At 42.0% G+C, this 26339-nt stretch overlaps 1 protein-coding gene across 1 annotated transcript in view; it reads right to left on the bottom strand.

Annotated features, from left to right (window-relative positions):
• Window positions 1–26339, bottom strand: part of rbfox1 (RNA binding fox-1 homolog 1) — a 372506-nt gene that overhangs the window by 176320 nt on the left and 169847 nt on the right. The window contains exon 3 of the mRNA XM_061749589.1: window positions 18829–18869. Within this exon, the coding sequence (XP_061605573.1) occupies window positions 18829–18855 (27 nt within the window). The 5' untranslated portion in view covers window positions 18856–18869. The remainder of the gene's footprint in view (window positions 1–18828; window positions 18870–26339) is intronic.

Here is a 26339-nt window from a genome sequence, read left to right as displayed (position 1 = left end):
CACATCCCAAAAACATGCATTAATTGGAGACTCTAAATTGCCCGCAGGTGTGAATGTGAGTGCGAAAGGTTGTTTGTTTGTATGTGCCCTGCGATTGGCTGGCAACCAGTTCAGGGTGTACCCCGCCTCCTGCCCGATGATAGCTGGGATAGGCTCCAGCACGCCCGCGACCCTAGTGAGGAGAAGCGGCTCAGCAAATGGATGGATGGATGGATAATAACATGCAATTTCCTGTAAAAATGCGTCTAAATCTATTGGTCATTCTATAAATTACTTTCAGTCCACCCAAACTGTGTTGAATGACTCACAGTTCTGTGTTCCTCAAGCTACAGTTCCTGCCATTAATAAACGTCAGTCAGTCTTGCTCCCTTAAGTCATATTTTTTGATGTTCTGCTGTAGTGTGTTGAGCGACTGAATCAGGAAGTGTTGGATAATTGACTGCCAAAGTGAACCAATGTTTTCTGCACTTGCAGAAGTGGTGAATGCAGGACAACATAAAACCAGATATAAACTGTTCTGTATTTGCACTGACCATTATATAGCATAGCTATGATGTTATTAGATGGTGAAAGCTTATGTGACCTCGTACTTCATTTTGACTTTATGAATGTAGAATCAAAAACATATTGTGTAAAAATAGTAAATTAGATTCAAGACCATCATTCAAAGCAAAGGGCAGAGATCTATCTGGTTCTGTCTGAGGGACAGAAAAGGTGTTGTGTAAAAATATGTCACAGTTCTCATTTCTTAAATAATTAGTAAAGGATCAGGAATTGGATCCAGGTGTGCAATAATTCTTGTTTGTAGTGTGTGTTGCTCTTTGGCATTTTTGGACTATTTTGTGTGCTCTTAATAGTGATTTTGCTTAATGAACTTTAGATTTTGTCTTGGTTTTTGAACAATGCGTTTTTGGATTGTGGACAAAAAGACTGCAGCAAGTTGGGTAGCTTGCAACCTATCCAACTGGTGTCTAGACTAACAGTTGATGCAAAAACTGTGTTGCCAAGTAATAGCATGGGCTCCAAGAAGTCACTAACAGTCGAAGAGAGAGACGACTTGAATAGCATCAGGGACTAGCATTCAACATCAAAGCCATTCAACATTGCCATTTCAGAAACATGGATTAACCCGGAAAAGTGAATAAACTTTGAGTTGAATGCTAATGAAGCTTCATATAATATCAGACTCAACAAAACTATACGAGTGGCTATATATGTGGACAGTAACTTGAAATTTAAGGTGGTGGATGCTATGACAGGTGGTTGGGAAGCACAACATAAGTCCTCACAGGGAATATACATATTTTTAAATGTGATTATTAGTTCCATATATATATATATATATATATATCCATCCATCCATCCATTTTCTGAGCCACTTCTCCTCACTAGGGTCACGGGCGTGCTGGAGCCTATCCCAGCTATCATCGGGCAGGAGGCAATATGCAAGGTACATACAAACAAACAACCATTCGCACTCACATTCACACCTATGGGCAATTTAGAGCTGTCAGTTATCCTACCATGCATGTTTTTGGGATGTGGGAGGAAACCGGAGTGCCCGGAGAAAAGCCACGCAGGCACGGGCAGAACATGCAAACTCCACACAGGCGGGGCCGGGGATTGAACCCCGCTCCTCAGAACTGTGAGGCAGACACTCAAACCAGTCGTTCACCGTGCTGCCATATATATATATCCCTCCTTCTATTGGTATGTGAAGAAATTAAAGTTAAATGTTTAAACTGCATTTCTACAGTGGCTTCATCTTTTATTTTATTTGAATACAGTACAATACAGTTGCACTTAACCTTTTTGAACTGTTTGTTTTAAAATATTTATTTAGGTACAATATTTTTAACTTCTGTGCAATGCAGCCCTATGGGGGGCACAAGTCAGTGCAAACTGTAGGCCAGTCCCAAGCCCGGATAAATGCAGAGGGTTGCGTCAGGAAGGGCATCCGGCTTAAAACCTTGCCAAACAAATATGAGTGTTCATCCAAAGAATTCCATACCGGATCGGTCGTGGCCCGGGTTAACAACGTCCGTCACCGGCGGCGTCAACCTGCGGGGCGCCGTTGGAAATTCAGCTACTGTGGGTCGAAGTCAAAGAAGAAGAAAAGGTGGAAAGCGGGTTCTTCGGCAGAAAGAGAAGAGGAAAGCACAGAGCCGAGAACTGAACGTGGGGACTTTGAATGTTGGCACTATGACAGGAAAATCTCGGGAGTTGGTTGACATGATGATTAGGAGAAAGGTTGATATATTGTGTGTGCAGGAGACCAGGTGGAAAGGCAGTAAGGCTCGAAGTTTAGGGGCAGGGTTTAAATTATTTGGAGTCGGGGGTTATTTTATTTGGAGTCGGGGTTATTTTAAAAGAAGAGTTGGCTAAGAATGTATTGGAGGTGAAAAGAGTATCAGATCGAGATAGATGGCGCATACCAGTGTGGTCGCCTCGGTAACGCGCTCTCTAGTATTGTTTTTGTTTTTGTGTTTTTCGTCCGTCTTTGGAGACCTTACACGACTCACTTACACAAGGGGAGACCTGCTAACCATCAAGGAGGCTACTGCTAACCATCAAGGAGGCTACTTTCTGTCACCAACTTACGCAAATCTGCTCAGTTTTTTCCCCAGAGTTACTCACCGGAGCGGCGTCCGCGGTTTTCGGCGCATGGAGACGGAAGTGGCGCCACAAAGGGAAACGGGCCGGCATTCAGGTGAAACTCCGCAAGAGAGGACACAGATTGGCGTTCCAGTCGATCCACCTCGCGAATGTACGCTCCCTACCCAACAAAATGGACGAGCTTCATCTTCTGTTAAAGACCAGTAAAGACTTCGGACGTTCCGCGGCCATGTGCTTCACGGAGACCTGGCTTTGCGACGCTGTACCCGATGGCGCCGTTATGCTTCCCGGTTTCCACATTCATCGAGCGGACCGCGACATGGAATCATCAGGGAAAACAAAGGGTGGCGGGATATGCCTCTATATCAACGAAAAATGGTGTACGGACGTCACGGTGCTCAGCACACACTGCAGCCTGCATTTGGAGTCGCTATTTTTAAACTGTAAACCATTCTACTCGCCACGTGAGTTCGCATCATTCATCCTGACTGCAGCCTACATCCCGCCTCAAGCTAACGCTCGCCGAACAAGTCAACGAAATTGAAAAAAAACACCCGGACTCACCCCTTATTATTCTCGGGGACTTTAACAAAGCTAAACTCAACCACGAACTCCCTAAATACAAGCAGCACATTGACTGTCCTACCAGGGAAAATAATACTTGCGTAAAAAACGCATACCGTGCTATTCCTCGTGCAGCCCTGGGCTCGTCTGATCACTGCTTAATTCACTTAATACCGACATACAGGCAAGAACTTAAATGCGCGAAGCCTACAGTGAAAACAGTGAAAAAGTGGACAAATGAAGCCAAGATGGAACTTCAAAGCTGTTTAGACTGCACAGACTGGAGTGTCTTTGAAAATTCAGCTGGCAGCCGGGATGAATATACGGACACTGTCACATCCTATATCAGTTTCTGTGAAGAGGTTTGTGTACCAACAAAATCTTTTCGCACATTCAACAACAACAAGCCGTGGTTCACTGCTAAACTTAAGCAGCTTCGCCAAGCTAAGGAGGACGCATATCAGAGCGGGGACAGGGCCCTGTATAATCGAGCTAGAAACCAGCTGACAAAAGAAATTAACATTGCAAAAAGAAACTATGCAGCAAAGTTGGAAAAACAGTTTAGCGCAAACGACTCTAAATCAGTCTGGCATGCATTCCAATCCCTGACTAATTACAAGCGACGATCCCCCCAAGCTGAGAACAATAGCACACTAGCCAACGACTTGAATACCTTCTACTGCAGATTTGAAAAGGACACTTTCACACCACACACCCACCCGGCCGCACCCGCGACCACAATCACACATCTGAATTCTGCGTTAACCATTCATGAACAGGATGTGAGACGCATCTTCAAACAACAAAAGATTAACAAAGCGGCAGGCCTGGACCATGTGTCCCCATCCTGCTTCAAAGTCTGCGCGGACCAGCTCGCTCCAATCTTCACTGAGATCTTCAATAGATCTCTGGAACTGTGCGAAGTTTCAAACGCTCCACCATCATTCCAGTCCCCAAGAAACCTGCAATCTCGGGTCTGAATGACTACAGGCCTGTCGCTTTGACATCTGTGGTTATGAAGTCCTTTGAACGTCTCGTGCTGGACCACCTCAAGAGTGTCACAGGTCCCCTGCTGGACCCCCTGCAGTTTGCCTACCAAGCGAACAGGTCTGCGGATGATGCAGTCAACATGGGACTGCACTTCATCCTAGAACACCTCAACAGTGCAGGGACCTACGCGAGGATCCTGTTCGTGGACTTCAGCTCAGCGTTCAACACCATCATCCCTGAACTCCTTTCATCCAAGCTTCTCCAGCTCAGCATCTCACCTGCCATCTGCCAGTGGATTTACAGCTTTCCGATGGGCAGGACACAGCAGGTCAGGCTGGGGGAGGCCACCTCATCCACACGCAGCATCAGCACTGGGGCGGCCCAAGGTTGTGTCCTCTCTCCGCTGCTCTTCTCTCTCTACACGAACGACTGCACCTCAGCGAACCCGACTGTCAAACTCCTGAAGTTTGCAGATGAGACCACTGTCATCGGCCTCATCAAGGACGGTGACGAGTCTACATATCGACAGGAAGTGGAGCGGCTGGAGCTGTGGTGCGGCCGACACAACCTGGAGCTGAACACGCTCAAGACTGAAGAGATGATCGTGGACTTCAGGAGGCATCCTTCGCCACAGCTGCCCCTCACGTTGTCCAGCCGCCTTGTGTCAACCGTCGAGACCTTCAAGTTCCTGGGAATTACAATCTCTCAGGACCTGAAGTGGGCGACTAACATCAACTCCGTCCTCAAAAAGTCCCAGCAGAGGATGTACTTCCTGCGGCTTCTGAGAAAGCACGGCCTGCCACCAGAGCTGCTGAGACAGTTCTACATAGCGGTAGTCGAATCAGTCCTGTGTTCTTCCATCACAGTCTGGTTTGGTGCTGCTACAAAAAAGGACAAACTCTGACTGCAACGGACAATCAAAACTGCTGAAAGGATTGTCGGTACCCCCCTACCCACCATTGAGGACTTGCACACTGCCAGAACTAAGACAAGGGCGTGCAAAATCCTCTCTGACCCTCCGCACCCCGGTCACCAGCTCTTCCAGCTCCTTCCCTCAGGTAGGCGCTACTGATCAATGCAAACTCCAACTAGTAGACATTCCAACAGCTTCTTCCCTCTTGCGATCAACTTCTTAAACACCTAACCTATAAATCCATTACAACAAGCCGGCAATTTTTTTGACTTGAGTTCGTTGTCACATTTCTGTGGGGCCAATTATGTATTACTCGTGCACTCACTGTAGTTGTCACGCCATGCTGCACTATTTGCATATACTGGCCACTCATGCCAGAGTAGCATCTGCTCCATTGCACACTGTTTGAGGAGTATCTGTAACATTTGCACAACCAACATTGTCCCAGATTATCGCACTATTCGTCACTTTAAACCGCATACACTCCTTGAAGTCTCAGCGCCCCTTGCACAATGGTCATTGCACCGGGCTATTGCAATATTAGTCATTCGAACTGCTCTAAGTGCCAGAGGACTCTGCATCTTTTTGCACAATTGTTTTTTGTCAATGTCTCTGTCTCCAAAGTGTTCTGTAAATTGACTGTCTGTTGTACTAGAGCGGCTACCAGAGACAAATTCCTTGTGTGTTTTGGACATACTTGGCAAATAAGGATGATTCTGATTCTGATTCTGATTCTGATGAGGCTGAAATTTGAAATTGAGGGTGTTATGTGTAATGTGATTAGTGGCTATGCCCCACAGGTAGGATGTGACCTAGAGGTGAAAGAGAAATTCTGGAAGGAGCTTGACAAAGTAGTTCTGAGCATCCCAGACAGAGAGAGAGTCGTGATTGGTGCAGATTGTAATGGAAATGTTGGTGAAGGTAATAGGGGTGATGAAGAAGTGATGGGTAAGTACGGCATCCAGGAAAGGAACTTGGAGGGACAGATGGTGGTAGACTTTGCAACAAGGATGCAAATGGCTGTAGTGAACACTTTTTCCAGAAGAGGCATGAACATAGGGTGACCTACAAGAGCGGAGGTAGAAGCACGCAGGTGGATTACATCTTGTGCAGACGATGTAATCTGACGGAGGTTACCAACTGTAAGGTAGTGGTAGGGGATAGTGTGGCTAGACAGCATAGGATGGTGGTGTGTAAGATGACTCTGGTGGTGGGGAGGAAGATTAGGAAGACAAAGGCAGAGAAGAGAACCATGTGGTGGAAGCTGAGACAGGATGAGTGTTGTGCAGCTTTTCGGGAAGAGGTGAGACAGGCTCTCGGTGGACGGGAGGAGCTTCCAGAAGACTGGACCACTGCAGCCAAGGTGATCAGAGAGGCAGGCAGGAGAGTACTTGGTGTATCTTCTGGCAGGAAAGGAGAGAAGGAGACTTGGTGGTGGAACCTCACAGTACAGGAAATCATACAAGGAAAAAGGTTAGCTAAGAAGTGGGACACTGAGAGGACCGAGGAGAGGCGAAAGGAATACATTGAGATGCGACACAGGGCAAAGGTAGAGGTGGCAAATGCCAAACAAGAGGCATATGATGACATGTATGGCAGGTTGAACACTAAAGAAGGAGAAAAGGATCTATACAGGCTGGCCAGACAGAGGGATAGAGATGGGAAGGATGTGCAGCAGGTTAGGGTGATTAAGGATAGAGATGGAAATATGTTGACTGGTGCCAGCAGTGTGCTAGCTAGATGGAAAGAATACTTCGAGGAGTTGGTGAATGAGGAAAATGAGAGAGAAGGGAGAGTAGAATAGGCAAGTGTGGTGGACCAGGAAGTGGCAATGATGAGTAAGGGGGAAGTTAGAAAGGCATTAAAGAGGATGACAAATGGAAAGGCAGTTGGTCCTGATGACATTCCTGTGGAGGTATGGAAGCATCTAGGAGAGGTGGCTGTGGAGTTTTTGACCAGCTTGTTCAATAGAATTCTAGTGTGTGAGAAGATGCCTGAGGAATGGAGGAAAAGTGTACTGGTGCCCATTTTTAAGAACAAAGGTGATGTGCAGAGCTGTGGCAACTATAGAGGAATAAAGTTGATGAGCCACACAATGAAGTTATGGGAAAGAGTAGTGGAGGCTAGACTCAGGACAGAAGTGAGTATTTGCGAGCAACAGTATGGTTTCATGCCTAGAAAGAGTACCACAGATGCATTATTTGCCTTGAGGATGTTGATGGAAAAGTACAGAGAAGGTCAGAAGGAGCTACATTGTGTCTTTGTAGATCTAGAGAAAGCCTATGACAGAGTACCCAGAGAGGAACTGTGGTACTGCATACTGAAGTCTGGAGTGGCAGAGAAGTATGTTAGAATAATACAGGACATGTACGAGGGCAGCAGAACATCGGTGACGTGTGCTGTAGGTGTGGCAGACGAAATTAAGGTGGACGTGGGACTGCATCAGGGATCAGCCCTGAGCCCCTTCCTTTTTGCAGTGGTGATGGATAGGCTAACAGATGAGGTTATATGTATATATATATATATATATATATATATATATATATATATATATATATATATATATATATATATATATATTAGGCTTATCAGGATTTTTGGGGCCGATCACAGATCAGCAGTTTAAAAAACGATCACCGATCCGATCACAAGATGGAGCAATGTGTCTACTTAAATGACTTGTTCATTTACTGTACTTGTGTACTGTATATTGAGGATCTTCAAAAGTATTCTCCAGTCCAATGATTCCCAACCAGTGTGCCGTGGCACATTAGTGTGCCATGAGTGATCTTCAAGTGTGCTGTGGGAAATTATCAAATTTTACTTAACTGCTCAAAAATGTATTCATTTACAAGAAATAATGTATCTTTATTCCCCTATTTATGCCTGTGAGGCAGGGTGACAGACAGAACGAACAAATGCTCTTCTATTCGATAGCAGGAAGTACCATACAGTAATTACTGTGTATCTACTTTTTGTGACATTTTTGTTTGTTGGTGTGCCAACATGACATAAATTAAGGGTGCTAACTTGCTGTAACTGAATTACTTTATTGGAATTAAATTACTTCACACACACCGAAACTTTAGAGCATTATTCGTCATAACGCCGGCATGTTTACGTTCAAACCTTAGTGCAAGCACTAGCTTGCTTGACTAAGGAACAGTTTGTGGCCTGCTCGCGAGTCGTATCATATTCTACACATAACTCAAGCAATTCTTAAAATGAACGGAATCTCCGAGCACCGGTGACCACCACCACACGTTTTTCTCCATTTTATGATTTTATTTACCAGTGGGCAAATCAATCTCAAGAATCAGCCCTTCTCTGCGTTTCCGCACGCAATCCCGCCTCCTGGAGCTCATTCCTGCCATGGATCGAATACGCCCACAACGAAGCAGCTCCGCCACAGTTATATCTCCGTTCATGGCCTGTTATAGTTTCCAACCCCCATTATTCAAGGAAGAGGAGCATGCAGTGGCTGAGGGATCATCTGAAAAGGGTCCAGTCAGTGTGGAAAGTCGTCAGGGCAGCCTTGGTCCGATCTTGGGAGAGGAATAAATGGCAAGCGGACCTTCGTCGTTCCCCTACACCTGAGTACAAGGTGGGTCACTCCGTTTGGCTTTCCTCCTGTGACCTCCACTCCAAACAGAATCCCGCAAACTCACACTGCGCTTTATCGATCAGTTTTTCATCACTAAAATATTCAATCCCACATCCATTCAACTTCAACTCCCGTAGTCTCTAAAAATTCATCCGATCTTCCACGTGTTATTGCTTAAGCCTGTCTCCACCTGCGCCCTGAGCCCTGCCGTCGTACCCCCCCCCCCCGTGTTATCGACAATCAATTTTCCGCAAGCTTATCCTTGACCACTCCCTGCTGTCTGATTTTTATGTGGGCGACCCGGGGAAGCCTGGCAGGGCCGCGGGAGACGTCCATTGAGAGGCGCGTGCTGTCATGAGCTGTCCTGCAGTGCTACTGTTGGAGCCTGGGTGGCACTTTGAGGCCTCTCACCCTCTCTCCCCTCCCCTCTCTCTTTCCAGCACCTTCCTCGGCCGCGCACCTGTCACCTGTGCTCCCTGTCCAATGTTGTTTTGATCGCTTATTCACCTCCATATCTCTTTTTTTTCTTTTGTCAATCAACTCACCCCATAATCCATCCATCCATTTTCTGAGCCACTTCTCCTCACTAGGGTCGCAGGCGTACTGGAGCCTATCCCACCTATCATCGGGCAGGAGGCGGGGTACACCCTGAACTGGTTGCCAGCCAATCGCAGGGCACATACAAACTAACAACCATTCGCACGCACAGTCACACCTACGGGCAATTTAGAGTCTTCAATTAATGCATGTTTTTGGGATGTGGGAGGAAACCGGAGTGCCCGGAGAAAACCCACGCAGGCACGGGGAGAACATGCAAACTCCACACAGGCGGGGCCAGGGATTGAACCCGGGTCCTCAGAACTGTGAGGCTGACGCTCTAACCAGTCGTCCACCGTGCCGCTCACCCCATAATATTAGGTAAAATGGAATATTTAACAGCGTATGTACAGGGGACCCCAGCAGCGGATTCACCTATTCGCAGATTTCTTCTTCCAATTTGTTTAATTTTCCCCCCATTTTTAATTTTTTGTTCATTTATTTCTTTTTTTTCTTTTTTGGGGCAGAACCAACACCAAAAACACTTATTATCGGTATATCCCCACTTATTCAAGAATTTTGGGGATTTAAACAAAACATTTTTTTTTAAATGGAATTTCAATGGCCGTCAATTATACGCTGATTTTCACTATTCGCAGTCCGTATCCCCCGGCAATTGAGGGGGTCCACTGTCATTGTATGTTAAGCAAATATTATCAAAAATGAAGTATGTGATTATTCCATTTTTAAATGCAATTCAAATAAATTACGAATAATTTGAACACATGCTCACACTTTTGGTCTTGACATTTTCGGCAGAATTGAGAATAGAGGTTATTTAATTACCACATACATTTGAATGATAAAATATTTCAACTAATACAAAAATGAAACAGCCAAAAACTATTGGTAAACTATACATGACTATAACATGGTTTCCAACTGGTACATATTTCATCCATGCTATTATTTTATCACTGTTGAATTTAATTTTGTATTTGCGTATTAATGCAGCTGCTATAACTGCTCTTCCAGATAATTCCGATAGACTCTGCAATCAATATCAAGAAATGCAAGTCGTCCCTCCAGTGTATGTCACAACTAAATCTCTTTGACATTTTTATGAAGCACCGACCCACATCACAAGCAGCTGCTCTCAAATTGAATATTGATTCTAATGATCTCTTCTTTGGAACTGCAACCACTTGAATCTTTATGGAAATGCAGCCCTCTCTTACTTTCCTCCCCAAAAAACATATATACAGACCTCTTGGGAAATTCCGTGGTAATCTGATGGATTTGTTGAGTTCTTCATTCATGAAACAGAGTCCAATGGCATGAATAATTCTAATAATGATTAGAGTAATTTCAGGTCTGCTGTAAATTTCATACTGGGGCTGCAACAGCTAAGACATGTTACTAAATGAATTACAGAATATTATATGGCTGCATACAAACAGGATTGCACTTGACAATGTATCAAGACTTCATTTAGAGGGGAAAAAAACAGGTGTAACAGACAAGCTTTTGTTTATACACATTTGCTTATTAGATGAGTTAGTAATACTGCCAGTGATAGGGACTGAGCCATGCCACAAATAGCAAATGAAAAAAAGTAAAAAGGATTAAAATTCCCTTCATAAAAAACGTTAACCATATACTATGATCCCAAAACAATTTCATGTTATTTCAAACTAATTTTACCACATTACCTATAGAAATTAAAGGCTTGCAGACTTCCAGGAAAATGTACCCGATGTGCATCTGCGCATGTGACAATCACTCTCTCGTACTTCTTACGATTGGCCAGGCTAAACCCCACGACAATACAAAGCTTGCCTCTCAATCGATACGTCACTAACATACAGATAAACTATGGTTCCCAAACTTCTTAAAACTAATTTAGTCCCTGACTCTGTTCATAAACCAAAACATTTTTCCCCAATAAAATGATTAGTAATAGAATTCATCCATTCCAGCCTACAACCTCCCTTGTATTCAGGTCTATGGAACATTAGGCCCTGACATGACATTAATGTCACTGTCATCCATTAAGTCCCTAAACATTATAGACTGCATGGGTCTTGGTCCAAGTTGTTGTTGTTGGAATGGCATTCACCCAGTCCGGGTTGAGCCGGCGTCTTCATTGGCCTGGACGGCCGCAAAACGGAAGCGGCCCAAGCATGGTCATCTTGCACCATGTCGCATGCGATGGTCAGCCATTCCCTATTCCAGCGGCGGAGGCTGATGAGTTGGGGGCCAACAACTTGGGGGCCAATGATGCCTGCTTGGTACAAGTTCCACTAGTAGAAGCCTAGCCACCATACATTTATTTTTTGTTTCTGACAGTTTGGTTTGGATCAAGCACAAAAGTGGCCCACATGAGGTAATTTTCTAAGGTACTGGCAGTACTCCTACTTCCTTTTTCTCGAAAAAAAAACACCCCAAAAACCCCACAAAACAATACCCAATGCCCCATACAGTGGTAGATAGGGCCACACCCAGTGGCAGCTAGTGGAGTTTTCTCCAGGGGGTCGTATGACTCCAAAATAGACATATACCCAAAGAGAATTTACCAAATAAATTTAGGGTAACAATTTGAAGCCACTTTAATTGGGTAAATGTAAACCACATATTTTGGGTGAAGAATACCTTAATTCAATAGCTATAAAATACTTACAAAACTTGGATAAAGTTTACCACACATTTGTGATTACTGGGGTTGGACATCGACAATCGAGAACCAATTGGAACCGGGACTAAAATTCCGGTTCTACCGGAATCGTTCAAATGAAAAATTTTGGTTCCCAGTTTTGATGCCTAAATCCGCCCACCCCGAAGAAGAAAGTGGCGAAAACCAATGAAGAAGCGTCAAAAACCATGAAGAAGAACGCACACAAAGACGTGCTTGTGCCCAACGGCAGTGGTGAACAAAAGTGTTAACTACAAGTATGTTAAAATATATGACCTCAGTGCAACACTTGGATTAAGATTATATTGTGCAAAGGAGGCTTTCACGATGTGTATTAGTCTGACGCGCTCCCTCCCACTCCGAGCCGCAGCCTACACCGCACGGAACTTCTGTCAAGTCAATAGGGTGAGTGAAACAATAAAATACATCTATGCCAACATTGAGGCAGCTAACAAGTTAAACAGTTGGCTCCACTCCGGCACTGATGGTTTTTAATGTTTATTTTAGTCTTCAAACCAACGTAAAAGATGATGACAGACACAAAAATAAAATATAAATTACTTAACCATACTGGAAAAAAAGTACAAACAGTCGCATTACAAGCTTAACATTGAGCTAAAACGTCACCCAAGGTCAAACTAGCAACTTCATCATGAATTGGGACAAAATTCACAAAAACGTCTCACAGTATCACAAACACTAACCTTGTGTCTAATCGGTGTGTCGGTAAAGGAATCAACATTTTACAGAATATTTGGTTCCATCCATTACTCTTTCTTGCGTTTCGTTTTAAATTTGTTTTTACCGGTTATTTTTAGTGCTAAAATGCTGGTGCGTACCCTTCAAAATAAAAGGCTACATGCTTAAAACAGTAAATCAAGTTAAAACTTGCACATGTAAATCATTGGATGTGATAAAACAGGCGCAAAATAACTATTTTAAGAATGCTATATATGCTATATAGCTGAAACAATTAATGAATATTCAGTCAATTGGGTTAGTGCCACACACACTTTTAGTTCATAGGTTTGATACTGATTTATAAAGAACGGCGAGTCAAATGTTCATTTTAGTTTATGCTGCAGGCTGCTAAAAAAAATGGATGTTCATAATTTGGACACCCTTTATTTAAACCATGCAAACATTTTTGACCCAGTCCCTAAAAGAATCGGATTCGAGAATCGTGTGGCAGAACTGGTTGACTGTGACGTGCAACATGCTCTCACACCGCGAGAGACTGCGAGATTTCCCAAATAAAATTTTGGCAGTTACGGTGCAAAATCAGATTAGCAACCCCGAGATTTAATTTCCTCCTCATCCATTTTAGCTTTTCTCTTATGACGGGATTGATTCTTATTGATTACTTTTTTCCAATCCCTGCTGCGCCAAGATACCATCGTGGAGCCACTCGAAGATTTCATGGACGGATCTTTCTATTGCTTCGTCCTCCAAGCTAGCGGAGCCCACCATGACAACTGCAACAATCAGGCTGAAAACTCGTCTACGAGCACTGAAGATTTACAACTTTGGTCTCCTGGGGGGGGGCTCACCCTTCCTCAATGTGCCGGGTGAGCAACTCCATACAGCTGTTGACTAACTTGCATGTGATATGGTGTTCATTCACTAATAAGTTCGATAGACACACTACAGGCTTTAATTACTTGTGCTGGAATCACTAACAACACAGGTTATACTAACATATCAAGTCACAGGTTCATACAAGTGTTCAGACACTAAAAAATAATCCCACCGCACCACTCGACAGTAGCACTGCCTTGCTCATTTTCCCACATCCTGTCCTGCACTTTTTTGTCCTCTCTTATCTTGTTCTCTTGGTTAGCTATTGCATGTCCCCACCGGGTGCCTACAAATGACTGTTGTAATGTTACTTGTGTTCAAATATCTAGATTGTCTCACTATTGTTCTGCTGTGGTTTTCACCCCTTGTCCACTCTGTCCCTCTGTCTGTCCCCTAACTCCCTTTTCTGTCCGGCTGCATTTTCAATAAACATAGGAATAATTGAAAAAAATGTAAAAGTAAGCAGAGGGAGTCTTTCAAACTCCCCTGTTGCACAGCAAAACTGTTCAAGCACAAAGGCATACAGATCAACCATTCTGCAAGGCCATACAGCTTAACAGGCGAGGTTTAAAAAAAAAAAAAGAATAATTTGAAGAACTGTAACCGCTCACATTCAAATGATGCCCAACCCTAGCACTGATTACACTCTAACCAGAGCAGCTGAGTTGGCTTTTAAAGGTTCAAAGCAAGTGCAGTGTCAAAAGACTAACAGAAAGACTCAACTGACAAAACAGTGTCTGTCTGTCTGTCTGTCTGCGTGTGTGCGTGCGTACGTGCGTGCGTGCTACACTGGCAACTTCCTCCTTTCCCCTCTGCATTTTAGTGAGCATGGCCGAGAAATCATTGTTTTCCAAAACAAACTACAGACAGTTTTATGACATGAAATGCACATATAGCCTGCTAACCTTACCCGACATACGCATAATACAAGCAGGAACACATCGAAGTAATGATCAAAATTCAGCTCAGCTTGTTTTACCATATAGTGCCTTTTTTTTTTGTCGTCTGTTTGCTTTTGTGCTGGTTCGCTAGCTAACAACCAATCAGAGTGATCAATTGTCACCGACGGGCGACGCCATTTTGCATTTTGAATCTGACTAAAACGTAACGGACGGAATATGCAAGACAGGCGTGAAAACTGCCCACCGACGACGGCTCATTAATTTACTGCTCAAAAAAACCACACAGACTCCCTGAGTTCTGTGCCCCCCCAACTCCCACTCCACAGCTTATCCCCACTAGTGTCACAGGTGTGCTGGAGCCTCTCAGCTGATTCCGGGTGAGAGGCGGCATACACAACTAATTACTCATTAAGCGATCCCACAACGTCCAGGTTGAGACTCGGGAGACGACCACGCTAGTACTACATGCGCTGACGAGCCGATGACACGTCAACAAATCAGTGCGGCACGCACGCATCACGTGATGCAAAATATAGTACCAATGGCTTTTCGGTAGATTTCACAAAATTTTTCTTGGTAACACTTTTTACTGTGGTGAAATAGGGAGCGTAGATCAAATTTACCCTATATTTTAGGGTACCTTACCTATCTAAAATAATCATGTACATTTTTGATGATTTTCATGGATTATATTTACCACTCTCCAATTTTTTACAGTGTGAAAACAACAAAATCAACATAAAAATGCCATGTAGTTTTGTACTTTTTGGACATAAATTGTGCCCTTCGTCCTCGAGAGAAGCACATTTCTCAATAACTATAACTAAAGACAGGGGTCGTTTTGAATCTACCAATCCTAGTCTGAAACTGATCTTTTACTTTCATTATAGTCACCTAGGGCAAGGTCAAATGCACCACAGAACTTGACACAATCTATTATTTTAGATAGGGTGTGCCGAGAGTTATCAATCTTTGCTTATGGATCCCTACCCTATTGTCTTCATTAAGATGAGATGAAATGTTTATCTTTTCAGACATGGCTAGTCGCAGTGCATTTTCCATGTGTATCCCAGTTCATTCATGCTTCTTTGCCTTTTCTGAAAAATGTTTGAAATCAGTCATTTATGTCTTAATCCGTAATGGGTCAGAAAAAATAGGAAGGAAAAGCAGAACTAAACATTTGCCTTGCTACATGCAGTCAGTCAAGCCTTGTTGCTAAACCAGCTCATGGAAAAAGAGCCGGTGGTATTTTCTCCCTCTCTCATTGGACTCCTGATTAATTATGATGTTCGGCAGATCAGGTCAGCACTCTTTTTTTCTCTTTTCTCTCTCTCCTTTCTAAAGGTGTTGTCTTAAGTGATTTCACGGAATTATTACATTTTGCATCCCACCCGATCGTCTCCAACTCCCAAACAATCAATCAGCCGCAATTTATGACAGACGGCTGAAACGTTGGGCCCAATGTCGTCCCCATTGTGTGGTTTCTTTGCATTCAGCTCTGGGCGCATCGGAAGAGCACCCCAATGTGGTCCATTTTTTTTGTATTCAAGGGAAGCTACTATGCATGTACAACTTTTAACAAAAGTGTATGGCAAGATTTATTACAAATACCATACAACATTTACACATGAACCTATATCTCACAGGGCTGAGTGTAGGTTACTGTATGAACACATTTGTTATGAGTTTAAAAAAATACATGGTATTTACCTTGTGGAGTGATCATAGTCAGCCACATGTGCTCGCAGCACCCCTGAGAGAGCAGCGTCACCCATGATCGCAGCGATTCTCTCCTCAAACGGGGTGAGGCCCTCCGCGCCGGTTCTTCCGCCTGTTTTTGCCACACTTTGGCGGTGGGCAGCTGTCCTCGGCTTCACATCCACCTTAATGTCTGACTACTTCTTTTTTAGTTCAGCGTGTGTGCGCTGTTCCGACCCCACAGCATCGACAGCCGCACACACGCTGTCCCATTCACTCCTCTTTCGCGTGTTGTTAACGCCAGAGGACACCGTGCCAAAGGATTTTCTTGAGCACTTCCACTTCATTGAGCAACTTCACATTCAGAAAAAATATTTTTCTTCATTACCTTGCTCATTTTCCTTTTTTTCTGATCATGCAGAGATCGTTATCTCAGGTGCAGGGTTTATTTAAATGTGATTTGCATATTCAAAGTTGGGCGTGGACAAGGAGGAGTCGGCAACTCCAGCATGCGCGCTCGTTTCCACGTTGATTGGAATGTACGAAGGAAATATGCTTGGATTCATGAGTACGCAGAGTTTCATACATCTGGATATGTTTGTGCGTACAACGTTTTCTGGATTTGAGCGTACGCCATCTTTTAGTAGGAAATCCACGCAAGTCTTTGTACATGAGGCCCCGGGTGTTTCTTACAATATTGAGCAGGGTGCTTAAGCTTAAACCTGTTTGTCAAAACCCAGTTTCTTACGATTTGGACTAGTGGTGGATTAAATCATTATGTAATGGCAAAACACTTTTTTTTCATTCAATATGTCATGTTTGATGGCTTTGGCCTGTATTTAACCTTAACCTTGCAGCTACTGTATATTCTGCTAAGAGGGACCATCTACCTGACCATGTTAACCACTATCGGTCATATAGTTGTACCTTGCCCCAGTAAACATCCATTAATAAACTAGCTTATGATTCCATATACGGAAACGAGCTTCGCTTTTGGCCATGTTAAATAGTGACTATTTTGACCCCTAACACTTTGTGGAGCAGGTCACTTCCATAAGCATTTAAAACTGTAAAAGCTACACAATGTCAATGGGAAGGCAGTGGACAAATATTCTATGCATTTATTTCCAGTGAAAGACAAAGCACAAAGGCACATTAACAGAAAATGAACAATGGGCTGAAATGGAAACTTGACATTATGTGTACAGAGTCAAGTGCTATTAAAGAACTTAATATTTAGTTTAGTATGTGTTCCTTTTTAAAAATGTCCAAAGGCTGCATAACCAATAAAAACAATTCAGTGTCCAAATCCAAACTGCAAGTGTAATCTACGCTCTTCTCATTTCCCTATTATCCTGAAGGAAGCACTCATTCATATCTTTGTGGCTATAGACAATTATAAAATAAATTAACTTAGCTAACTTAGGTAGCTGTGTGTAGAGGGGATTGCAATAAGATGCCATGGCATGAAAAATAACACAGAAGCTAGAAGTTTATTTTTAGACTCAAAATGTACCCGCAATTTAATGAGAACCATGCTGCATCAAAGCCCAAATGAGCCACGCTCGCTGCTGCTGTAGCTGCATTTTTGTGGATACTTATTGAAAATCAATTTTAAAAATATATAAATAAAACTTTTATACATTCAGCAATAAAATAAAGCACTCGCCTCAAGGTCCCCGATACAAGAAGACAGCAAAGACGAGCGAGCCCTGACTCATTAGGTGGATATGAGCGAGCTGAACGCATTTCACGCAATTTATAATGAGGCTGCCGATTTACTGCTAGTCTCAGGTCTCTTGACAAGAAAGTAATGAGACCAAAACACACTCATCATACAGATGCCTCAACATACAAGTTAAACCAAAGCATTCATTCTTAAGTGCCTATGGTTGTGCATGAAAACGTAAGGAAACATTTGATTAATAGCACTATAAGGCCCTTAACCTGGAATTTACAATATGAGCCCGTTCTAGCAGGAATTCATTCATTCATTCATCTTCCGTTCCGCTTCTCCTCACTAGGGTCGCGGGCGTGCTGGAGCCTAAGCCAGCTATCTTCGGGCGAGAGGCAGGGTACACCCTGAATTGCTCGCCAGCCAATCGCAGGGCACACAAACAAACAACCATTCGCACTCAAATTCACACCTACGGGCAATCTTCAACTAACCTACTCCGCATGTTTTTGGGGTGTGGGAGGAAAGCGAAGTACCCGGAGAAAACCCACGCAGGCACAGGGAGAACATTCCAACTCCACACAGGTGGGGCCGGGATTTGAACCCCGGTCCCCAGAACTGTGAGGCAGATGTGCTAACCAGTCGTACACCGTACCGCCCTAAGAGCAATTGTATTTATTTATTTATTTATTTGTCTTACTACAGATACATGGAAAGTTTCCCACTAACGCAATTCCTCATTTTCCAACCCTAGTGACAAATATGTTTACCAAGCGGCACTGATTGAAATCAGATTATTGACGGTGAGGTTTTGTTGAGTCCATCACAGTCTCTGGGAACTACAATATGTGAAACATTTGTACTTATACATGTGTCTTAAGTCTACTGCGTCTGTAAGGTCAACGCAAGTGGTAAGGTTTTGAAGAGTACTGTGTAACCCAAGTTGGACACCCATGTCTGCCAGTGTTCTCTTCTTAATTTGAGTTCTCTTCTTAATTTGGGCCTAACTGTTTGGACATACACATTTGACACACTTAATACCAAGTAGGCTGAACTTACCCTCAGCTGCTCTTGCTCACAGCTCATTAGTTGGCAAAAATCTACAAGAGAAGACAGGGGAATAAAAGACAAAACCAGAACATTACAGTAACATTTGTATGGGAAGAAACCACAGACCTAAAAGCCATTACAGCATATTTGTACGGCTGTATTAGAATGAAGCTGTTAAAAGCTCATAATTGGAAATTGTTGGTTTTGGAAACACTAAATGCATGCAATACTTAGAATTATAAATAATAAATAAGCAATTCCTATAACTAAATAATTTAAATTACCCATTTGCTCTACTCACAACAGAATTAAAAATAAATAAATAAATAAATAAATTAAAAACAAAATAAATACATAAATAAAAATAATAATAACAAAAGAAAACAAGTACATAAATGAATAAGAAAAATAAATGACAAATAGAATAGTAATAAAACAACAATAACTACAAAGAAAACAGAAGTCAAGAGTTTACTTTTACACTTACAAAATAGTCTTGTTATTGTCAGATGGCACACTACCCAGGCACAGGAATCAAGAGTCTAGATTTAGAATGTTGAGGAAGGGTGACCAGCTATCTATGTATATATGTAATTAATTTTTTTCGTTATGCTGATATTTTTTCTAACGCAATATATTCTATGATGAGATTTAGCCAGTGATTGATGTTAATAGCTTATTTTGTTTTTCCAGTTTAATAGAATTGTTTTTTTAGCGGTAGCTAACGCAACGAGTAATGATTGTGAATATTTATTAGGGAGGTCGATTATGCTTAAGTCGCCAAGTATGCGCAATCTTGGGGAATCCTGAAATTCAAAATATAAAAGAGTTTTTGTGTAAACGAAGACCAAAAGCATTGACTTGGTGTGCATTCCAATATAGCATGAAAATAGGTGTCTGGAGTATTTGTGGTGCATTGCGCGCATATATTAGATGGAGAAAAGCCCATTTTATGCATAGTGTACTGTGTAAAGTGTCTTCTATGGAGCACTTTATATTGTATAAGCTGTAAAAATAATACTTTTTTTTGTCATTCTAAACGTATTGTTACATATCTGAATCCAGTAGTTATGGTCAGCGTACATGGAAAGGTCTTCTTCCCATTTAGTGATTGGTAAGTGCATTGATTTAGTGCATGAAATTAATTCATGGACTTGAGAGATTTCTTTTACTTTGCGGAAGAAACTTCACTTTTTGCTTGACAAACTCCGGCAGTTCGAGGGTGCTCTGGAGTGTTGGTATTCTATTTTTTTAATTGCTGCTTTTAATTTGTTGTATTGAAGAAAGTTTCCGCTTGTTATTTGGAATTCAGGGAACAGTTCATCACGTGTCTTAAAAACATTATCATTAAATAGCTGTTGTAGGTGGTCAAATTAATTAATTTTATGTTAAAACATGCCCACGTTTGCGTCTTTACCGCATTTGTCTCACTCTTTTCAAAGGCCAGAAGCTCACAAGCGAAACAGTACTGATGAGAGTATGGATCTTGAAATATTGATACCTCCGATACCAGATCTTTATGATTCTCAAACATCGATACTTTTAATACTTCAATTATTATAACAGTAATGTATAGAATATTTTTAACAGAAATACGGTGAAAAGTATCTAAACTATTGAGATTTTGTCTAAATGATGACCGGTTGGCGGGAACGTGTTTTTCTTCCACTTGTGTAAGTGTGTTTTGTGTAAGTGCAGCTGCACTCAGTTCTGCTCAGTCAGTTACTCAGTCTCAGTCTGACTTGTGTGGAGCTATTTGAGCTCCAAACATCCAAGATGCGGTTTGGAATGTTTGTGGAAAAACGATAAGGAGTTGTGGCAACACAACAAACGATGTGAAACACTTTAGGTAAAACCACAAGAAACGATATGAGGCATTTATGATGAGGCAGAGTCAAGGACAGAAGAGGACAGCACAGTGTCATTCGTTCGATGCTGCAGGCAGGCACTATCCAGGTACAGATGGAGAACATTTTTAGCTTTAAGCAGTGCTAAGCATTGTTGCTATTGGAGTTGTTCAAATTAATAAATATGGGATAGAGATGGGAAGGATGTGCAGCAGGTCAGGGTGATTAAGGATAGAGTTGGAAATGTGTTGGCTGGTGCCAGTAGTTTGGTAGATAGAGGAAAAGAATACTTTTAGGAGTTGGGAAATTGAGAGAGAAGGAAGACAAGAAGAGGCAAGTGTGGTGGACCAGGAAGTAGCAATGATTAGTAAGGGGGAAGTTAGAAATGGCACTAACTAAGATGAAAAATGGAAAGTTGTTGGTCCTGATGACATACCCGTGGAGGTATGGAAGTATCTAGAAGAGGTGGCTGTGGAGTTTTTGACCTGGTTGTTCAACAGAATTCTAAAGGATGAAAAAGATGCCGCAGGAATGGAGAAAAAGTGTGCTGGTAACTATTTTTAAGAACAAGGGTGATGTGTAGTGTGAGTTGTGGGAGCTATAGAGGAATAAAGTTGATGAGCAATACAATGACGTTATGGGAAAGAGTAGAGGAAGCTAGATTCAGGACAAAAGTGAGTATTTGCGAGCAACAGTATGGTTTCATGCCTTGGAGGAGTACCACAGATGTATTACTCCAAGTTGCAAAAATTGTTTTGGGGGTAAGTTGTCTATCCGCTGAATCCGAAAAAGACATTTCTCTTGTTCAGGTCAGGTTTTCATGCCAAGTTGTTAATAGTTTATTAATCGAATGGTACAAACTTTGCTTACAGTAAATTGAACAGTAGACATTGATAAAAGTAAGTGCGTGTAAATTGATGTTACATCATCATTGTTCAAAATTCAGTCCATGAACCTCCGTTTATTTGAACCTCTAAAGCAAAAATACCTGTACATGTAAACAAAAACTTTGGCCATATTTCAAAAGTTGACCTGATTGAGCAAAACCAATGTGATATTTAGATTCAGCACATCACCCTACTTATGTGTATTGTATTTAATTGTGTTTTATATTAATCTGGTCCTATGAAATAATGCCTATTTGTCACTATACACAAGTACCATGAGATTGTATAAATATACAAGTTATTGTGCAATCAATATTAAGATATTCCAAAAACATACAGGTTTTTATTTTAAAGAACATAAGAATGGGTGATCATTCATGTATACACAAGTACCATGAGATTGTATAAATATACATGTTATTGTGCAATCAATATTAAGATATTCCAAAAACATACAGGTTTTTATTTTAAAGAACATAAGAATGGGTGATCATTCATGTTAATTTTTTATTTAAAGACATTTGTGGGGCGGCACGGTGGATGACTGGTTAGCACATCTACCTCACAGTTCTGAGGACCGTGTCATATACTGCCCTGCAGTTCCATTATTGGAGCCGGGAGGGCGCTTTGTGGCCTCTCTCTCCCCCCTCCCCTCTCTGTTTTCAGCACCTTTCTTCAATCAGCCTCATCAGCACCGGTGTAGATACACACACGTGACAAACCAGGGTTCAAATCCCGGCCCCGCCTGTGTGGAGTTTGCATGGTCTCCCCGTGCCTGCGTGGGTTTTCTCCGGGTACTCCGGTTTCCTCCCACATCCCAAAAACATGCATGGTAGGTTGATTGAAAACTCTGTGAGTGCGACTGGTTGTTTGTTTATATGTGCCCTGCGATTGGCTGGCGACCAGTTCAGGGTGTACCCCGCCTCTCGCCCGAAGATAGCTGGGATAGGCTCCACCACGTCCAGGACCCTAAGTGAGGATAAGCGTTACAGAAAATGGAGGGATGGAATCATTGAAGTGCTTACTCATTCAATTTATGATTCAGCCCTGAGGTTCACGTTCACGCAACACCTTCACCGAAGTACGATGCGTTGTTGTTGTCATGTATTGTATACTCGGAAAAGCGGGGAGATTGAAAAAAAAAATAAAAATAAAAATAAAAACTTTCGGTCAGTTATCAGCTACCTACAGTATCTCTCTCTTAGCAAACTCTCGAACACCCAGCTTCGGTGGCATCTGTGCGGAGAGCTCAGCTACTGCACATATCCTCCCGCTTCCTCTCTACATCCACACAGGCTCCCACTGCGGTGGACTATGTCGTTGACACCAGCACCCGTGCTTCCTGCTCACCCACCTTAATGTTATTGTCATCTGATTAGTGTAAAGCATCTTGGAGAGGAAGCTCTATATAAGTTTGTATTATTATTATTATTATTATTATTATTATTATTACTATTCCCACTACCCCCGTCTGTGACCGCACTGCCTTATGCTGGCTGCTCATTGGCCATTCGCCTGAAATTCAGAATGATTGACAGTACGCTGTAGTTCTCATTTGGCGCAGTTGAGCTCAACTGAAAAAAATAAAAATAAATCCCTGTCGTGAATCACTTCCCTCTTTATATATAGTATTTATATACACAATGAATTCAATATGATGTATTTCCTTGTAGACCTGATCCACCTCGAACACGCATGTCTGTCAAGTCAACAAAGTGTATGTAAATGTCCAGCTGTTAAATGAGTTTTGTTGCACTAAAATGCAGACAATAAGTAAACAACACTGCAAACAAGTTTTAAAAGTATAATTTAAGTGGATATCAGTATTACAGTGACAACACTAAACAATACTACTTGTATTAGACAGAGAGGATATGTATGTGTAAATATGTACGTGTTATGTTACATTTCTTATTAATCTATTCAAATAAATTGAATCAGCTCAGTATGTTCTCTAAAAACATTTGTACTTTTGAACGAAACGTTCGCGAACGAAACAACACTAGAAACAGCACCCTGGGCCAGTCTGATGGAAGCATGGCTGCCATTGTGTGCCTACGGCCCCTTCGACTGCCACCAAACACCCAACCACCTTCATTTTGCGCTTTATGTACACCTCACGGTGCCTAAAGCGTATATATTCATACACCAAATGGGCAGCTGCTGCCATATGAGGCACTGCCAAGCACACTGGGAGCAAATCAGGGTTCAGTGTCTTACCCAAGGACACTTCAACAGTGAACAGTGGATTCAAACCGGCAACCCTTCTGTCACTGTATGACCCGCTTTACCAACTGAGCCATAGCCGCCTAAACTTTGTCCAAAGTTTTTCCTCCAAGGGCCATGTAAAAAAAAAAATAATAAATTCAAGGATGCAAGGGTTACTTTGAAAATTTTCGACTTTAATGTAATAGAGTCGCTAAAACTAATCAATCAAACAATTATGAATTGTTGATATATTTTTGTTCTTTTGAAAAACTGTCACAGCTTTCTGTTAAAGGTGATAAGTTTAGGATTTTTCCAGATTGCTATATCTCACTAGAATATATCCATCCGCCCCTGCACTGAACAGCAGCTGAATCCCATCTCCACATTCAGCACCAAAATAATAGCAATCTGGGGTAAGCTAACCATTTTTAATGATACGTTAAAAAAAAAAACTAACCTGACGGAGCAAAAAGTGGAGGAAGCCTTTTTTTGCTTCTCAAAATGATTTATCTTTATCTACGTGTTATGAAGAGAAACTGTGTTTACCATTTGCATATTTAGAAAAGCTCTACAGTGCACAGGTATAAAGCTATTAGTAGTAGTGGTAGTCCCCATCAACCACTTCCCCCACCCATGGGCTGTGGATGTCGCAGCAGCCCCCCCCCCTCATATATTGGACTATCAAACTACTCATACTGTGTTGCAGGCCGTGTCAAATGCCATTGTTAGTATACACCAACATAAACGGCTTTATTGTTTCCAACAGAGCCACTGATGGTGTCGTGGTACAGTCGCCTGACTTTGGTGCAGGCAGCGTGGCTTCAGTTCCCACTCAGTGATGGTGTGAATGTGAGTGCGAATGGTTGTCCATGTCTATATGTGCCCTGCGACTGACTGGCGGACCACTTCAGGGTGTAGCCCGGCTTTCGCCCGAAGTCAGCTGCGATAGGCACCAGCGCCCCGCGACCCTAACGAGGATAAGCGGTGCTGAACATTGATGGTTGGATGGATGCTTCCAACAGGGATGCATTGGGTTTATAGTCATTACTCCTCCACATCTACCAACACAGATTATTTTTTTGTGTGCCGAAAAGGGTCACAGTTTTATTTGGAATTTGTTCATAACAGTACCTGACAGCTCGGAATAGGCCAACAATTTCCTCATCCTTTATTTTTATTTTTTTGTAGACGAGTGACACTGTAATCCCACCCTTCCCCCAACAGTATACACTCCTTGATCCACTTATGTACTGGAATGTGTGAATGAATTTAGAAGATTTCCATACTTCCATTTAGCATATTTCCATATATTTCTTATTTATTATGGGTAACAGCATTGATCTGTTCTTTGCTTCTTCTCCCTCATTTTATTTGGTTTCAAATCTTTCGCCTCTACAGTAATTTACTTCCCAGCAGCATTGATTTAGGAGAGAATAAACTTTGTGAAACTATTACGGGAGAGATAATAGGAGGAGGTGGGGCTAAATTTTACTGCAGAAAATTGTTCTCATTGCTCTGTACCACCATGAGAGACAATTCTTTTCCAGCACATTAAGGCAGTATTTAAATCAGGCCTAACTGGAGAGAGTTTGCTCTTATTTATGTTTGATTGTGCATTGTATAGTTCATTTGATACAAATTACGTTTGGAGGTACTTTCATGAATCTAAAATCAATAGACAGAACTTGATTTTATTGGGTCTGCAATGGAGATGCTTGCGGTGGCTGCTGAAGACATTTGTGGTTGCTTTAGAAGCAGAAATCACCATCTTCATTAAAATAAGAGCAACGCACTCCACTCAATGTTTTTTTTTCTCCCTCTGATAGAAAAACATTTTTACTTTTCTGCCTTCTAGTTTTGGCAGAGCAGTAGCTGCTTGTCAAGCTCCGTGTAAACATATTACTCTCCTACAAGAACACTTGTTGATCTGATTGGCCTGTAATTTTTATTTCAGATTGCAATTGTATAGCCAGTTCATCCCATAATTGTTGCTCGTGGCTTTTTTTTAATACCAAGCTGATCTAATCATTTTTGGATTTGTAAATTAGGATTGCAGTAAGTAATTGCTTTGGGCATTGTGTGCGACCATACACAGTGATTTAGGGTTCAAGAACTAAGATAAAAAGTCTTGTTCAATTCTTCATGAAGTATGTATGTTGAGTCAGTAGAGGTTACAACAAAAAATATTTTTTATTACGTTTCAATTGTACGTCATTTATTTGCAACATGCAATTGTACATGTTTTAATATTAGTATGTCAACATCAATTATGAGTTTTTACTATAGAAAAATATTTTGAGTCTGTTAGCAGGAACAGGTTTATCAGTGCAAATGCTAAAGAGAAAATAGTAAGCACTGCCTCATGGTTCACAGCATGGCATCGCACGTGCGTCATTATTATTCTGTGCTAGGCACTTTCTTCAGTATGGTATCTCAAAATTCTATAAAATCAGATCTGTTTCTGCTGTTTTTAATTAAATAATGTTCAAAACGATTTTTAATGATGATGCTGTGTTGCACACAATACAAAACCCTCCAGGGGATGAAAACTGAGAAGCAATGATGGAAAAAAGGAGGG

Source organism: Phyllopteryx taeniolatus, chromosome 16 (genome assembly GCF_024500385.1).
Source record: "Phyllopteryx taeniolatus isolate TA_2022b chromosome 16, UOR_Ptae_1.2, whole genome shotgun sequence".
NCBI lineage: Eukaryota > Metazoa > Chordata > Actinopteri > Syngnathiformes > Syngnathidae > Phyllopteryx > Phyllopteryx taeniolatus.
This window is presented reverse-complemented; position numbering and strand designations above follow the sequence as displayed.